Raw genomic sequence first — 16,720 nt, 5'->3', positions numbered from 1 at the left:
TGTTTTCTTTGTTTCATATTATAGTAGGGTTACAGTGTGTCTTTACATGTATCTTTTTTAAGTATTTCCTTTCGTAGCGTAAACGGCAAACCGATCATTAATAATGTGTCTTAAATGCTGATCAACAACAAGCATTGGCCACAAGGTTAGAAAGATATATTATAATTAAATACAAACAAAGCAATAATGACATGAAAGAAAAGTGCACTCGACACCGTTTTCGTGCCACATTTTATTTAATTGTGGTTTCTCAAGCGTACTAAGAGCATTTGCGTACTTTCACGTTGATACGTGTTGGGTTAAATCATATTTCAATATACTCGTCCATAATACAGTGTTTGCCTCGTTCACCCATCCCCCATGCCGGCTTCTAGGGCTTTCGTGCCTGCTTGTATCTCAGAGGCTGCACTGAGCATGCGGGAAGTGAGCGAGGAGCCTGCGCAGAGGCGGCGCTGTAGAGCCGCACAGGCCGGTCTCCGCGATACAATCTGCTGAGAGGGGGGGGTGAAGGAAAAAAACCAACTGGGTAGGTCGCTCTTTGTTTCTGGTTAGGAGGAAAACGAAGAGACTTTGCAGCCGGCGACACTTCAAACATCAACTTCCACCACTTGTGTAAGTTCGCTTTAATTTTTCTTTGGGCAGTAAGGGAGTTTTGTGTGCGTTTCACGCTGCTGTTAGAGGATTGTTGAGCTTTCGTGGGTTTTTTTTCCCTCTTCGTTACAGAAAAGGAGACCGACATTACCGTGCCGCTGCTGTGGCGCGACAGTGTGTAATGAATGAAAATTGTTTTTGGAAATGTGCTAAGAGCAGAGCGCTGAGCCAGGGGTACGGGAGGCGCGTTGGATCAATCAGCTTGGTAGATGAAGGGATGCTCTAACCTTTCACATGTCGCCGCATCTCGGCCACTATCTCGCAAAACAACACGTCTTTTTTGCCCTAATTGGCCTCGGAGAGCATGGCCGGCTAGGCTAACTGAACTAGCTCGCTAACGAGCCAGCCGACAAGTCTTAAATCCGGGTTGTGTTCCTTGTAGAAATACTATTGTTTTAGTGTTATTTTCAGACGGAACCAGCAACCCGGTGAATACCACTACAATTGTGTTGCATTACGAATTGGAGAGAGTTAAAGTTAACATATATAATGTAACGTAAACTTTAAATTCTGCTAGGCCTGGCTAACGTTAGCCAACAATAGCTAGCCTAACTGTTATTGGCTTATAAATGTAAACATTAGACAACTGGACTTTGGCAAAGTTTTTATTATTATGCTGTTCTCCCGTTGATTTAAGAGAGGCTCTGTTTTTTGTTTTTTTGTTTTAACCAAAGGGTTTAATTTGTGTCATAATAGGGCCTCTTCTAGAGGTGTCTCGTAACAGTTTTCTTCCACGAAGTGATGTTCAAGTTAACTAATTGTGCTTTAAAAAAAAAAAAATCCAGACAAAGTTAAATCCCTTGTGTGACACACTTGACCTTTAAAAGTCAGATATTCAGCAAAAAGTATATGAATTATCTAGTTCCTGTCAGCAGCTGCCCATCTGTACACTTCAGCAGAACATCCAGGAGTGGACATTTAAATGCTATAACGGCATAAAAACATCAGTCAGCTGTCTGTAGTTCATGTTTAATGGTACTAAGCACTACGACTTGTGTATTACACCAAGTGGGAAACAGTGACGGTATCACTTTTATTTTAAGTCATTTCACATCTGCAATGAAGCATCCAATATTGAACGGCTTTATAAATATACTATTGTCTTAACACAGAGCAACGTGAAACATGTGAGACTGTGATCAGATGTAAAGATGTAACAATTCAGATAACCAGTTATTCATTTAAGTCAGCAGGCACAATGAAATAATGTGCTCATTTATTCTTGTCTCACCAGTGCTGGTTTAAAATATTCAGTTTGGATTATTGGTCAGATGAAATAAGCATTTGTAAAACATTTTGACATTTGATTTCAGGCCATAACAGGGGAAATTTTTAACTTTTAAAAATGTTATAGAGTTTCTTCATCTTCTTCCTTTTTTCTTTTTTCTTTTTTTCAAAAAAGCACTGAAAGATTTCCATTTAAATTTTTCTATTATTTCATTTAATTTTAAACACAGAAAGTTAGTTGTATTTTTTACTAGTGTCTAGAATTTATTTGAAACACCTTTCCTTTTAAGTAACTAGAGTAACATGCATACATGTGTTTTCTTAATTCTTGTTGTAATGTCTCTTTTAAGGGTACTTCCTGCAGCCACACATTCCCAGTTCCCCCTTAGAGATGTCCACTCCTGACCCCCCTATGGGAGGGACACCTCGCCCTGGTCCCTCCCCAGGCCCAGGGCCATCTCCAGGAGGCATGATGGGGCCAAGTCCAGGTCCCTCACCAGGCTCGGCCCACAGCATGATGGGGCCTAGCCCAGGACCTCCAGGATCTGGACACCCCCATCCTCCACAGGGACCCTCAGGATATCCTCAGGACAACATGCACCAGATGCATAAAGTAAAACAAAAAACGACATTTTGTCAAATAATGCAATCTTGTTGTTAAAACATGCATGTGATTATTTTGAATAGCTTAAACACAGTAATATTTATCATTAGATAAAGTGAGTGGTTGTGGAATCATTTCTGTACTTTACATACTTTACGTGTCTTTCCTGTTAATTGTTTTGTGCAGTGTGTTCCAGTGTCACACTGCACAAACTTCAGTGTTTGTTTCATTTATGATTATTCGGTTTCATTTATGCAGCCAATGGAAGCCATGCATGAGAAGGGAGTGCCCGATGACCCTCGCTATGGCCAGATGAAGGGCATGGGCATGAGACCAGGGGGACACAGTGGGATGGGACCCCCTCCGAGCCCGATGGATCAACATTCCCAAGGTATGTTGTGTCACACAGAAAAGTGCTTCATGGTAATGTGTGTCAGGACTAGAGAAAGGTGAAACCTAAACTAACACCATAGTGTCATGTTGATACGTTTGTGGTAAAGTCTGCATCTTCAGTCCTCTTCTAACTTGAGTTAATGCACACTGAGTGAAGAAAATTTGAACTCACGGAACTTAGTTCTGGCCCTGAAATGCTCTTTGCAAAAGAAACCAGTAATGCAGTTGTGCTGGTATACAATGTGCGTGTGGAAACCCATCCAGCCGGTTTCTCCTCTTGTGTTGCTGTTCATGTAGCAGCAGTAGCAGACAGCGCTGGGCAGGGTGACAGGAGGGGCGGGGTTTAGGGGCTTCCCCTTTCAGACAACAACAAAAGCAGCTGCATCTACAAAACCAGTCAGCAAGCAACAGAGGTTGTTCAGAGGGAGGAATATAGAAGACACCACAGCAGTGTTCGAGTTTATCTTTAGTACATGGAGATACAGCCACCTGGTTCTCTTATTATCCTTATTCAACATATTTTTCTTGTTTGTTTGTTTGTTTGTTTTTAATTACAAAAAACCTTCTTTAACACTTCAGAGATAACTTTTTGCCATACCCATTGTGCCTCTGTTCTGTTTGCAGGTTACCCCTCTCCATTAGGAGGCTCGGAGCACGCACCTAGTCCCGTCCCAGCCAACGGCCCTCCTTCTGGTCCCATGATGCCTGGAGGCCCATCTGGCCCGGGAGCAGGCCCTATGGAGGGAAGTGGAGACTCAAATCAGGGTATGGGTCAACCGAATCGTGGTGGTCCCCAAGGGCCAGGGGGCCCCCCTGTTGCAGCAGGTGGTGCAGGTGGACCCACTCCCTTCAACCAGAACCAGCTACACCAACTCAGGGCACAGATTATGGCCTACAAGATGCTGGCACGCAGTCAGCCTCTACCAGAGCACCTGCAGATGGCTGTGCAGGGAAAGAGGCCCATGCCAGGGATGCAGCAACAGCCAATGCCTAATATGCCACCTTCTACAGGGCCCGGAGGTGGCCCGGGTGCTGGGCCGGGACCAGCTCCAGCAAATTACAATAGACAACATGGTGAGTTAGAGGGGTTTTTTTTACGTTAATTTATTGTACACAAGTTAAGGGAAGTTAAAGGAAAATCTGAACCTTTGATCATGATCAAGGTTATTATAGTTAACTAAAACTAAACTATCCAATCCAAATTATTTATAAAGCACTTTTTAAAGACAAAGCAGCAAAAAATTACACACAAATCAGCAGCAACAACAATAGTAGTAGTAATAATAATAAATAGAAGGTTAGAACATGCCGCTCTCGTTCTATGATAAGAGCCAAATAATAAAGATGAGTTGTAAGTAGGGCTGCCACAAACGATTATTTTGATAGTCGACTAGTCACCGATTATTTTTGGAAATTGAGCTGGGCTGCGCTATGAATTCTGGGACAGAGCTACTTCTTCTTCTTCGGGGTTTAACGGCAGCTGGCATCCTTGTACATGCAGTGCTGCCATCTTCTGTTTCAGTCTGTTATTACACTCTTAAATCCTACTACTTATTCCTGCGTCTTTTCTGATCTTACAAAGCTTCAAATGACGCGTCGACTATTAAATCAGTCGTCAACGATTTTGATAGTCGATGTAATCATGACTAGTCGACTAGTCGTGGCAACCCTAGTTGTAAGATGTGTTTTAAAAACAGGTAATGAAGGAGCCATGCTAACATGGGCCGGGAGTTGTGGCGTAAAAGGCTCGGTCGCCCCTGGTTTTCAGCCGGGTTTTAGGGACAGCCAGGGGAAACTGGTCCATGGACCTTGGCAAACTTGAGGGAATATATGGAGTTAGAAGCCAAGTATTGTATGTCAAAATATAGAATAAAATCTTTAAATGGATCCTAAACTGAACATTGAGCCATCCCTTGATATCTTTCAGACTCTCCAGTTGTGGTTTAGGAGAGCTGACATTTCTTTTTATAGGCATGTAAAATTGGGTGTCATCTGCATAAAAACAGTAGCCAAGGCCATGTTTTTTGTTTTTTTTTTAAATCAGGCTCATGGGAAGAAGGTAGAGAGAAAAAATGACTGGCCAAGGTTATGTGTTTGGTAGATGAAGGGCCTGAACCTACCTGAACCACTCTACAGCTCTACCTTTGATTCCCACATGGTGTTCTCTTGCTTGTTTTTTTAAAATTACATAACCATATCAGTCTTAGTTTTTAAGTGCATCAAAAGCAGCAGCAGTAAAAGATCATTAAGAAATCTTCAAAGTGCAGATTCGGTGCTGTGAACAGTTTTAAAATGAGACCAGGAAGTTTCCAGAATCCTCTGAGAGTCTATGAAAAACTGCAACTGTAAAAATACAGTTTTTGCTAAAACGTTTAGCCATAAAAGGCAATTTTGAAATCAGTCTAAAGTTAGAGAGAGGCATCCATGTTTGCTTTTTTTAATCAATGGATGAACCACAGATGTCTAAAACAAGTGGGTACAACACCAGAAGTGAGTCTGCTGTTAATGATAGATTGGACATTTGGACCAATAGTCTCCCAGAGCACATTAGTGGGGCAAGATGCTGGTTTGATCTGAGTGACAATTTTCTTCAACTGGGGAAGAGACACAGGTTCAAACTGGTAAAAAGCAGTGTAATTTAAGTGATCTAGGTAGCTCTGTTTTGGAAGTTCAGTTAACGCTAGAACTGTGCTTTGGAGTTTGTACATGTTTCGTCTCTAGGGGCCACCATAAATATTTATATATAAACATACATAAAGAAAACCACGTTTTTTTTACATTACTAATTCCTTTTGTGCATAATTTTATATTGTTGTTGATAATTAATTAATTAAAGCAAAAAAACCAACCTGAACAGCCGGTTGGGAGCCGAAAGAGCCAGCTCTTTTTAGTGAGCCGAGCCGAAAGAGCCGGTTCTCTAAAAAGAGCCAGAAATCCCATCACTACTGTGAATCAACTGCTTTCAAAAAGCTCTGGTTATATTTTACTATCTGTACTAATTTTCCCAAATCTTGCTCCTGACATATGCCATAAATAATTATCAAACATTAAAATTAGCACTGAAAGTAAATAAAAACTAAATATTTTCAAACAATAAAAACTAAACTGAAATGAGCAAATTCGCTCTAGAAACTAACTGAAACTAAACTGGATTAAAAACAAAGTTGAAACGAAGTAAAAATCAAACCTAATAATAACTAATAAAAAAAAAAAATACAAAACTATAATAACCCTGCTCTTGATCCCATGATAATAATAATGCATCTATCTAAATGGCAGGAGAGATTGCACAATGTTCAGCATTTACAAATTATGTCAAAAAACAGATTAATATTATTCTGTTTTTGTTTTAGGTATGGTAGGTCCCAATATAGCTCCTCCTGGACCTGCAGGAGTTCCTCCAGGTATGCAAGGCCAGCCTACGAATGGACCTCCCAAATCATGGCCTGAAGGTAAACCCAGGTTAAGCACCAACTTCACACATGTGTATTTTGTTCATACCTACAATTAAAAATAATCTTTCCTAAATTTCTCTTTTTTTAGGACCAATGGTGAACGCTGCTGCCCCTTCCAACCCTCCCCAGAAGTTAATTCCACCCCAGCCCACAGGCCGACCTTCTCCTGCTCCTCCCTCAGTGCCTCCAGCAGCCTCCCCTGTTATGCCCCCTCAGACACAGTCGCCAGGACAGCCTGCACAGCCCCCTCCCATGATGCTACACCAGAAGCAGAATCGCATAACCCCCATCCAAAAACCTCGTGGGCTTGATCCAGTGGAGATCCTCCAGGAGAGAGAGTACAGGTGAGGAAAGGGAAACGACGTGGAATGGCAAACAATACTGAGCTACACAGCAAATATTTTGTCCTTGAACACGAATGATGAAAATTGTCAGGAGCCCATTTCTTGCTCCCTCTAATATGACAATTTATGTTTGGTGAGTGTGAAGGAAAAAGAATATCGGCCTAGATATCGAAATATCACTAAATATTGGCGTTGGCCTTAAAAAGTCCTGTACTGCTCGGGGTGTAGTGGACAGCATAAAAGTATTGGCATTATAGTAAGATTAAAAAAATCTGAGAAACTAGATGTTTCCAGTTTGAATAGGAAATTAAATCCCTGAACTGATGACACACAGCCATCCATCACTTTGAGGGTTCTTCTACTTTTGTATGGAGGGAGAAAAATAATGGTTTCAACTTTAATCTTTGTAATATTTCTATTTTTTAAATTTTCAGGCTTCAGGCTCGTATTTCTCACCGTATACAGGAGCTTGAGAACCTGCCTGGCTCTCTAGCTGGTGATCTACGCACCAAAGCCACCATCGAGCTTAAGGCCCTTAGGCTGCTTAACTTCCAGAGACAGGTAGATAAACGTATCTGCTGCTACCTGCAAATGTGTTTATAATCCAGACAACTGAACTCTGCATATTTAATCAGCTTTCTCTTCTCTTCTTTACTTTTCCCAGTGAAAAACTTATATTGTCTTCCTTTTCTGTGCTTGTAGTTGCGCCAGGAGGTTGTTGTTTGCATGCGTCGTGACACTGCTTTGGAAACTGCCCTTAATGCTAAGGCCTATAAACGCAGCAAACGGCAGTCTCTACGTGAGGCTCGTATCACTGAGAAGCTGGAGAAACAGCAGAAGATTGAACAAGAGCGCAAACGGCGCCAGAAACACCAGGTACAGACGATTTCTAAAAGATCTTAAGGCGTCTAATTGGATGTTTTATATTGTGATATTTGTTAAAACAAATATGATGAGGTGTAGTTAATGTAAAGAGTCTAATTTAATCATTTGTTTTTCAAAGGAATACCTCAACAGCATCCTGCAGCATGCCAAGGACTTTAAGGAGTATCACCGCTCCATCACAGCAAAGATCCAGAAGGCCACCAAAGCTGTCGCCACCTATCATGCCAACACTGAGCGCGAGCAGAAGAAAGAGAATGAACGCATTGAAAAAGAGAGGATGCGAAGGCTGATGGTGAGACTTTTCAGTCTGTCAAAATGAGTCTGTATCTGCCAGAAGGAGCACAGTCTCTGAAATGAATGATAGGAATTATATTTGAAGTTTAATTGTGTCACAAACTGATCTGACCTCTGTGCGAATCTCCTCCCAGGCTGAAGATGAAGAAGGTTATCGTAAACTTATCGACCAGAAGAAAGACAAGCGCCTGGCGTACCTGCTACAGCAGACAGACGAGTACGTGGCCAACCTCACTGAGTTGGTGCGCGCGCACAAGGCTGCACAAGCACTCAAAGAGAAGAAAAAGAAGAAGAAGAAGAAAAAGAAGGTACATGAATTAAATATAGAAGAGTGATGTAAAATTTCATCCACGTAAAGAGAAAAAAAAACCTAAAATTATTTGATGCTTTCAGAAGCCCGAGGCTCCAGAGGGAGCTGCTCCTGCTCTGGGACCTGACGGAGAGGTGAGTGTCAAACAGTAAAATCACTTTAAGGGAACTCTACCATAGAGATCACGCCCATTTTTAATGTGTATCTTTTGTTGTTTTGGTTTCCCTCCTTTCCTCTCCCAGCCTTTAGATGAGACTAGTCAAATGAGTGACCTGCCAGTCAAGGTCATCCATGTAGACAGTGGAAAGATCCTGACGGGTGTGGAAGCACCCAAGGCCGGGCAGCTGGAAGCCTGGCTTGAAATGAACCCAGGGTAAGCGTCAAGTCTGTCTTGATTTCTGTAGAAATGATTTAAATTCAGTGTCTGGAATATCTGTGCAAAAGCAGTGTTTCATCCTCCAGCAAAACAACAAGGCACTCGCTTATCTCTTTTTCTATCCTTATGTTCCTTTTCAGATACGAAGTAGCGCCACGCTCCGACAGTGAAGGCAGCGGTTCAGAAGACGAAGAGGAGGAGGAGGTATGTAATGCAGCTTCAGATTGTGTTTGTGGTGGTGGAGCAGCTTTCTGACATCCCGTTTTGTTTTGTATCGTCAGGAGGAAGAGGACGACCAGCCTCAGACGTCTTCAGCTCCAACAGAAGAGAAGAAGAAGATCCCCGACCCCGACAGTGAAGATGTATCAGAAGTGGATGTCCTGCACATCATTGAGTAAGACAGTTGTTGTACTTTATAATTATCCTCTGTTTATAACTGGTTGGGTAATTATAATATTATGAAATTTACATGAATCATGTCTTTTCTGCTTCCATCAGACACGCCAAGCAGGATGTAGACGACGAGTACGGCAGTGCAAGTTTCAACCGCGGCCTGCAGTCCTACTATGCAGTGGCTCACGCTGTCACTGAGAAAGTGGATAAACAGTCCTCACTGCTGGTCAATGGGCAGCTCAAGCAATACCAGGTAGCCCATCAGGACACAGAAAAGAGCAGCATAACATTAGCATTGTTGGATTAGATTTTAATGGTGGATTATATAAATAAATGTTGGATAATCTGAGTAAACTGAATCTTATTTGAACCATTTACTGTTCAGATCAAAGGTCTGGAGTGGCTGGTGTCACTTTACAACAACAACTTGAATGGCATCCTGGCTGATGAGATGGGTCTAGGCAAAACGATCCAGACTATCGCCCTCATCACTTACCTCATGGAGTACAAGCGCATCAATGGGCCCTTCCTCATCATCGTACCTCTCTCGTAAGTGTGAACGTGTCTCCTCGGTTCCCTGTTGAAAGCATCGGCTTAAAAATGACAAATGCACGTAGAAAAGGCTGCTTTTCCTCAATCAGAGATGTTCTTTTGTTTACAGAACTTTATCAAACTGGGTGTATGAGTTTGATAAGTGGGCACCGTCTGTTGTGAAGGTTTCCTACAAGGTCAGTGATGTTGCATTAGTACTTCAGTCACGCTTTGCTCGCAACATGACGAAAACACTTTATACCAAAGACCATTTTTAATTCAGTTATTCGGTTTACTTAATATCTGTTTATCTTTCAGGGGTCTCCAGCTGCTCGACGTTCATTCGTTCCAATTTTACGTAGCGGAAAGTTCAACGTGCTGCTGACCACATATGAGTACATTATTAAGGATAAGCAGGTGTTAGCAAAGGTAAGACAGTCCTGTCACGTCTTCTTCCAGATCTAAAGCTTGCCTTTTAAATGGTAGTCAAAAGCACGCTGAATAAATGCCATATCTTCTTCACAAAGATCCGCTGGAAGTACATGATTGTGGATGAAGGCCATCGTATGAAGAACCATCACTGTAAGCTGACCCAAGTCTTGAACACACACTACTTGGCGCCACGACGTTTGCTGCTCACAGGAACTCCGCTGCAGAACAAGCTCCCCGAGCTCTGGGCCCTGCTCAATTTCCTCTTGCCCACGATCTTCAAGAGCTGCAGCACCTTCGAACAGTGGTTCAACGCCCCGTTCGCCATGACTGGAGAGAAGGTGCGTTTACAGTCTGGTCGGGATTGTTGGAAATAGTTGTGGAGACTTTCTTATCAGCGTTCTTCTCTCATGTTTCAAGGTTGACCTAAATGAAGAAGAGACCATCCTGATCATTCGACGTTTACACAAGGTGCTCCGACCTTTCTTGCTGCGGCGACTCAAGAAAGAAGTCGAGGCGCAGCTGCCAGAGAAGGTCAGTGTGCACAGCTTCTGCCAAAACATATTCAACACTGAAATATTTCTGCTCAGAACAGGTCAAAAAATTTAGTTGCCCTGCTGAGATTTCCCCTTGTTGTTGTTCTACAGGTGGAGTATGTCATAAAGTGCGACATGTCAGCTCTGCAGAGGGTTCTGTACAGACACATGCAGGCCAAGGGAGTCTTGCTCACAGACGGTTCAGAAAAAGACAAGAAGGTGAGCTGATGTCTCAAACTCGGTTCTTTTGTGGTCATTTAAAGAAAATTTGAAATAATAGACGCCTAATGTATCCTCCTCATTTTACAGGGTAAAGGTGGCACGAAGACCCTGATGAACACTATCATGCAGCTGAGGAAGATATGCAATCACCCCTTCATGTTCCAGCACATTGAGGTACCAGACACAAACACCACCATTTAAATCATGATACCAGTAAATCTTTTTAAAAGACAGTAGAACAGATGTTTTAAAGCTGAAATACAAAAACAACATATGATATTAATCATTTTTACTTGTTTGCTTTTACAGGAGTCCTTCTCGGAGCATCTCGGTTATTCTGGTGGAATCATCACAGGGTACGTAAAGCTAAAAACTGTGTCTGTGGATAAATGTTAGGTGCTCGGTCAGTGTCACTCATATTCTCCTTTTCCCTGTCCAGCCCTGACCTGTATCGTGCCTCTGGAAAGTTTGAGCTGCTGGATCGTATCCTGCCCAAGCTGAGGGCCACCAACCACAAAGTGCTGCTCTTCTGTCAAATGACCTCACTCATGACCATCATGGAGGACTATTTTGCGTACCGCAATTTCAAGTACCTGCGTCTGGATGGTGAGAACCTTTTGGCTGTTAACTATAAGAGAGTCATATTGAACTACTGGGAGTCACTAACAAAGCGTGATGTTTTCTTAGGTACCACCAAAGCAGAGGATCGTGGCATGCTGCTGAAGACGTTCAACGACCCCGCCTCTGAGTACTTTGTGTTCTTGCTCAGCACCAGGGCTGGAGGTCTGGGCCTGAACCTGCAATCTGCTGATACTGTCATCATTTTTGACAGTGACTGGAACCCGCATCAGGTACTTTATGTGCACAAAGAAGTTCAGGAAATGGCCTGTTTGTTGTGAACATGTTTGCTTTCTGCACAGCGATTCCACCTAAACTGTCTGTGCGCGCTCCCTACAGGACTTGCAGGCCCAGGATAGAGCGCACCGTATCGGTCAGCAAAACGAGGTGCGCGTGCTGCGCCTCTGCACCGTCAACAGCGTGGAGGAAAAGATCCTGGCAGCAGCCAAGTACAAGCTGAACGTGGACCAGAAGGTCATCCAGGCCGGCATGTTCGACCAGAAGTCTTCAGGCTATGAACGTCGGGCCTTCTTACAGGCTATTCTGGAGCACGAGGAGCAGGACGAGGTCGGGGCTCGAGGAGGCTGCCGCACTAGGGGGGCGTGGGTGGGTGTGATCTAAACCTGTTCCCACATCGCCCACCCGCCCACGTCCGCCTGTGCGCTGCCCCACCTCTTCATTCTCTCCCTTTCCCCCCCTTCTCCTCTTTCTGTCTCTTTTCCTTATTTTCCCCTCTTTTCTCAGGATTTGTGAGCTTTCATCAATCCAGACTTCTCCCTTTCTCCCCTATGTATTTCTGCTTCTGCACAAACCTTTGATGGTTAATATGATACTTTATCCTTCACTCTAACATAAAAGCTTTTCCCGTTTTATATTTTCTTTCCTTTTCCCCTCTTTATGGCTTTAAACTCTTTCATGCAAAGTTAAGGATTTGTTTACCTTTACTTTTAGTATCAGTTTCATTTGCACAGCGTTAGTCATCTAGTGCATCCTGTAACTGCAAGTGATATTTAGAGTGTCTACGTAAAGCATAGTAATGTTCAATGAATTGCTAGTAATTCATATTGCTGCTTGGCTTTCCATTTGTGCTTGAGAGTCATTAGTTCAGAGACTTGGGTCTGAGGTGCCACAAATCTGCAGTCAGCCATCGCTCATTCAGCCCGTCTCATTTATCTGCAGGAGGAAGACGAAGTGCCTGATGATGAGACCGTCAATCAGATGATCGCGAGGAGCGAAGAGGAGTTTGAACAGTTCATGGTTCGTCTTGGTTTCATGTCAGTTATTAGACACTTTAACATTTTTTGAATCTGACTCTAATCGCACTGTTTTTTTGTTTTGTTTTTCATTTCAGCGTATGGATCTAGACAGACGCCGCGAGGAGGCCCGTAACCCTAAGAGGAAACCCCGTCTGATGGAGGAGGACGACCTGCCCGGCTGGATTTTGAAAGACGACGCTGAGGTTGAGAGGCTAACCTGCGAGGAGGAGGAGGAGAAGATGTTTGGCAGAGGGTCGCGCCAGCGCAAGGAGGTGGACTACAGCGACTCGCTCACAGAGAAGCAGTGGCTCAAGGTGGGATGAGTCCCAAATACTGACAGCTGAATCGATATTAGGTCTTTTTCACTAGTTCAGCCTCTACTCGGTTTCGGTCATTTTTCATTACAGTAGAGTTCCACCTAATGTGCGTAGGGTTGCTATAGCAATGCCTCTGAAAGTCTGTGATGTCATTTGTATGCGACACAAACAGTACACATCAATAGAGCACATTGAGGCTACAGTCTATGGCTTATTGTTGGTTTTTGTGTAGCCATTTCTCTCGTTGCCGGGTTTTAAAAATGCCAGTTCTGGCTTTCGTAAAAGAGTCGCTCTTACAACTCGTGGACCTACAACTCACGTGTTTCTATTAAATGAGTTTTCAACTGTATTCCTCTTTGAACAGGCCATAGAAGAAGGCAATCTAGAGGACATTGAAGAGGAAGTGCGTCACAAGAAGACGACCAGAAAGCGCAAGAGAGACCGTGATCACGACGGTGGCCCGGCCACACCCAGCTCCAGCAGCGGCCGCGGGCGGGACAAGGACGACGATGGAAAGAAAGCAAAGAAACGGGGTCGCCCACCTGCTGAGAAGCTCTCTCCTAACCCTCCATCTCTCACTAAGAAAATGAGGAAGATTGTTGACGCTGTCATCAAATACAAGGACGGGTGAGGAGACCGCTCTTCTGAAGAGCGCAGGATTAGCAGAAGGGGTGAAAATTTAGTTTGATTGCGTTTTTAACTAACTTGTCTCCTCGTCTTTGCAGAAATGGCCGACAACTGAGCGAAGTCTTCATCCAGCTCCCATCTCGCAAAGAGCTTCCCGAGTATTATGAGCTCATCCGCAAACCAGTGGACTTCAGAAAGATCAAGGTGAGGATCAAAAATTACCTCATCAATGGTTTTTTTTAAATATATATATGTATTTCTTTTTTAGATTCCAACTTATTAAATCCTGCATATCTGACTGCTGCCTGTTGTTTCTCTCTCCGTGCATCAGGAGCGGATCCGCAGCCACAAATACCGCAGCCTGAACGACCTGGAGAAGGATGTGATGCTGCTGTGTCAGAACGCCCAGACTTTCAACCTGGAGGGCTCTTTGGTGAGTGATGCTAGCAGCACACGCTCACCAGTGTTTGATATATTCAACTCATTTAACTTACAAGTTTTCCTATTTTGGAAGCTAACTTTGTTTCTCTCTTTAACCATTTATTTATTTATTTGTTTTTTTTTAGATCTACGAGGACTCCATTGTGCTCCAGTCCGTCTTCACCAGCGTGAGACAGAAGATCGAGAAGGAGGATGAAAGCGAGGGAGAAGAAAGCGAGGAGGAAGAGGAGGAGGTGGATGAAGGCTCGGAGTCTGAATGTGAGTATCGGAAGGGCACGGTAGCTTTTATAGCATCAGCGGGCGGTGAGGCTCACTCAGCATTATTTTGTTTGCAATCTTTGATCCCTCATCAGGTCGTTCAGTGAAGGTCAAGATTAAACTGGGCCGGAAAGAGAAGGGGGAGAGAGGAGGGAAAGGACAACGGCGGCGGGGCCGCGGAGCCCGGGCTAAACCCGTGGTAAGCGACGACGACAGCGAGGAGGAACAGGAAGAGGTGAGAGCAGAACAGGAGAACGAACACACACACACACACCAAAGCTTGAATCTTCTGCATTCATGTTAATGTATTTAAATGACAGATTTTCCCGTCACAACGACAGAGCTTTGAGTTCCCTTTTAGAACCTGTTGGAAAGAATGAGCAGAAGAACGGTTCTGCATTCACTCTCTCAGATGTTTTCCTGTTTTAAATCATTAAAACAAATCCTTTTGTGACACACAAGTATTTGACACAGGGGCTTTGTTTTAATGAATATATTTTACATTTGAATTTCAGTTACACAAGATTTGTTTTTAAAGATATAATCTGGATTATAAAACGCAGCCAAACTGACCATGATTCAAATTCTTGATACTATTGAGCAGCTATTCTCTAACAACTTCTCATAATCATACATTTTGTGATGGTAAATAATGTTTTCTTGTTCATTTTACAAACTTAAAATACCAAAATCAAATACATTGATCATCATGATGATTGCCACATCTTTAGTCTGGTGTGCTGGTAATGGAGATTCCCTTCAGACAGTTCACAACAACCCAGTCATTCTATTCTAGGTCTGAGCTGGGATCATTTCCACGCCACTCGTGTTTTGTGGTGTTTGCGGTACTTTTGATGGGCACTCTGTGCTTGTGTAGTCTCAAGGTCTTGTTGAATAGTGAAAGTAAATCTTTGTTTCCGTTTCCTTCAGGAGCGTTCAGCCAGTGGCAGCGAGGAAGACTGAAGTGATCCGCCTCCTGATTGGAACAACGACCCACTGAGCCCTTGACTGGACTTTATATATTTTACTTAGATACTGCAGATTGAGTGGACAGGCCTAGTTTTACCTAGATGAGCTGATTTTTAGTGAGACAACTGTATTCTCATTAAAGCATACCATTAATTAAAAAACATAATAAAAAAAACTAAAATATGAAAGCTATGAACCCTCCACTTCCATATTTAAACCATTTTCCCATTATGAATAGTAGTGTGTCTCTTTGCCCTTGTTTTTCTCTTTTCTGTAAGTGGGAAAAATGACAGAGCCTGAATTATTATAGACTGACGGCCATAAAGACAGCAAACTGTTTTTTAAGTGGTATTAATTTTGTCGTCTTTTACTTTTTGGGACAAGAGCGTACGTGTGAACCAGGACTCGCTGCGTTCTTTAAAAGCCCTTTTTGAATGCATGTCGTGCGTGTCTGTTGAAATGCACCTGGATGTGTCTTCATTATTATCTGTGTTTAATTTAAGACTACAAGCGGGATCACGGTACACCCCCCCCCGCCCTGCAGACCCTTCCTGTCAGGCTGTTTGTATTGGGGGAGGGAGGGATTGGACCATTTTTCTCGTGTCTGTGGCACTGGATTCCAAAAAAAGTACAATAAAGGCATCTCATAATTATTCATTGTTGTCGACTGTTTCAAATACACGCTTAGCCTACAACCAAGTGTTATCAAGCCTGGCTGTCTGAGTGTATTTATACACTGGGACGGTTAACCACAAAATCAAACACATTTATTAGTTCCCATTTCTTAAAAGCATGACTTTCAGATACAGTTCATGTGTTGTAGATATTTTTTCATCAATAGCTTCACTATGCGTCTATTTATAATCTATTCAGTAATAGATTTTTGGTATCATCCTATTGGTACAAACAGGTTGCTATCAACAAAGTGCCCAGACATACCATTTAAAATGTGTTTGTTTTTTGTTTTTTTGAGTTCATATTTAATGCTTGAAGTGGTTTAAACAACAAAGGTGTTCCTTTGAAATGATCGGGTACGAGGACGGGACTGAAAACGAGTGAAAAAGCAGCCAATGTCCAAAGAACTTTGAAAGAGCTTCAGAAAGCTGGAGAACTTTTCTCAACAGATTTGGCTCCTTGGAAGCAAAATATTTGAAAGTGACAGGAGACTCAAGACTTTTGGGCGGTGTTATAGAAATTCAGATAGAAATATTAAATTATGATGTTAAAGCAAGGGGTGGATGGATAGGAATAGTGGAATAGTATTAAGTCGTGCACTCTGTCACTTCACAGTAAAAGGTTTCCTGGTTCAGATTCCACTAGGGGGCTTTTCTGTGTGGACTTTGCATGTTCTCTTTGTGCCTGGTTTCATCTCACTGTCCAAACTCTAAATCAGCCATATGTGTGAATCTTTCTATGTACACTGAACAAAAATATAAACGCAACACCTTTGTTACTGCTCCCATTCCCCATGGGATGGACGTAGAGACCTAAAATTCATTCCAGATACACAATATAACCATCCCTCCCAAACAGTGGTCACAAATCAGTCCAAATGTGTGGTAGTGGGCACATCTGCTATATTGA

At 42.9% G+C, this 16,720-nt stretch overlaps 1 protein-coding gene across 2 annotated transcripts; it reads left to right on the top strand.

The window, feature by feature from the left end:
• The first annotated feature begins 410 nt into the window (after positions 1–410).
• smarca4a (SWI/SNF related BAF chromatin remodeling complex subunit ATPase 4a) lies at positions 411–15,789 on the top strand. Of its 2 annotated transcripts, none has more exons than XM_026165769.2 (34): positions 411–612; positions 2,229–2,491; positions 2,741–2,873; positions 3,500–3,949; positions 6,229–6,327; positions 6,419–6,674; positions 7,109–7,235; positions 7,377–7,550; positions 7,678–7,851; positions 7,988–8,161; positions 8,247–8,297; positions 8,406–8,536; positions 8,680–8,743; positions 8,821–8,933; positions 9,038–9,185; positions 9,318–9,481; positions 9,594–9,660; positions 9,782–9,892; positions 9,991–10,233; positions 10,313–10,426; positions 10,540–10,647; positions 10,738–10,824; positions 10,960–11,006; positions 11,090–11,256; positions 11,338–11,501; positions 11,608–11,835; positions 12,448–12,525; positions 12,620–12,838; positions 13,206–13,468; positions 13,567–13,672; positions 13,800–13,901; positions 14,035–14,167; positions 14,263–14,402; positions 15,098–15,789. In XM_026165769.2, the coding sequence occupies exons 2-34, from the start codon at positions 2,270–2,272 to the stop codon at positions 15,128–15,130; spliced, it is 4,890 nt and encodes a 1,629-aa protein (XP_026021554.2). In that variant the 5' UTR covers positions 411–612; positions 2,229–2,269; the 3' UTR covers positions 15,131–15,789. The 2 variants fall into 2 exon arrangements, with proteins under 2 accessions (XP_026021554.2, XP_026021551.2); XM_026165766.2 differs by having other exon boundaries at positions 11,608–11,874.
• Positions 15,790–16,720: the final 931 nt, after the last annotated feature.

The sequence above is a fragment of the Astatotilapia calliptera genome, chromosome 4 (genome assembly GCF_964374335.1).
Source record: "Astatotilapia calliptera chromosome 4, fAstCal68.1, whole genome shotgun sequence".
NCBI lineage: Eukaryota > Metazoa > Chordata > Actinopteri > Cichliformes > Cichlidae > Astatotilapia > Astatotilapia calliptera.
This window is presented reverse-complemented; position numbering and strand designations above follow the sequence as displayed.

Bases quoted from the DNA above. Each gene is read 5' to 3' on its own strand.
- smarca4a (XM_026165766.2), top strand. From the start codon at position 2,270: ATGTCCACTCCTGACCCCCCTATGGGAGGGACACCTCGCCCTGGTCCC. The intron at 3,950-6,228 runs GTGAGTTAGAGG...TTTTTGTTTTAG, and splicing joins AAATTACAATAGACAACATG to GTATGGTAGGTCCCAATATA. The intron at 7,852-7,987 runs GTGAGACTTTTC...ATCTCCTCCCAG, and splicing joins AGAGGATGCGAAGGCTGATG to GCTGAAGATGAAGAAGGTTA.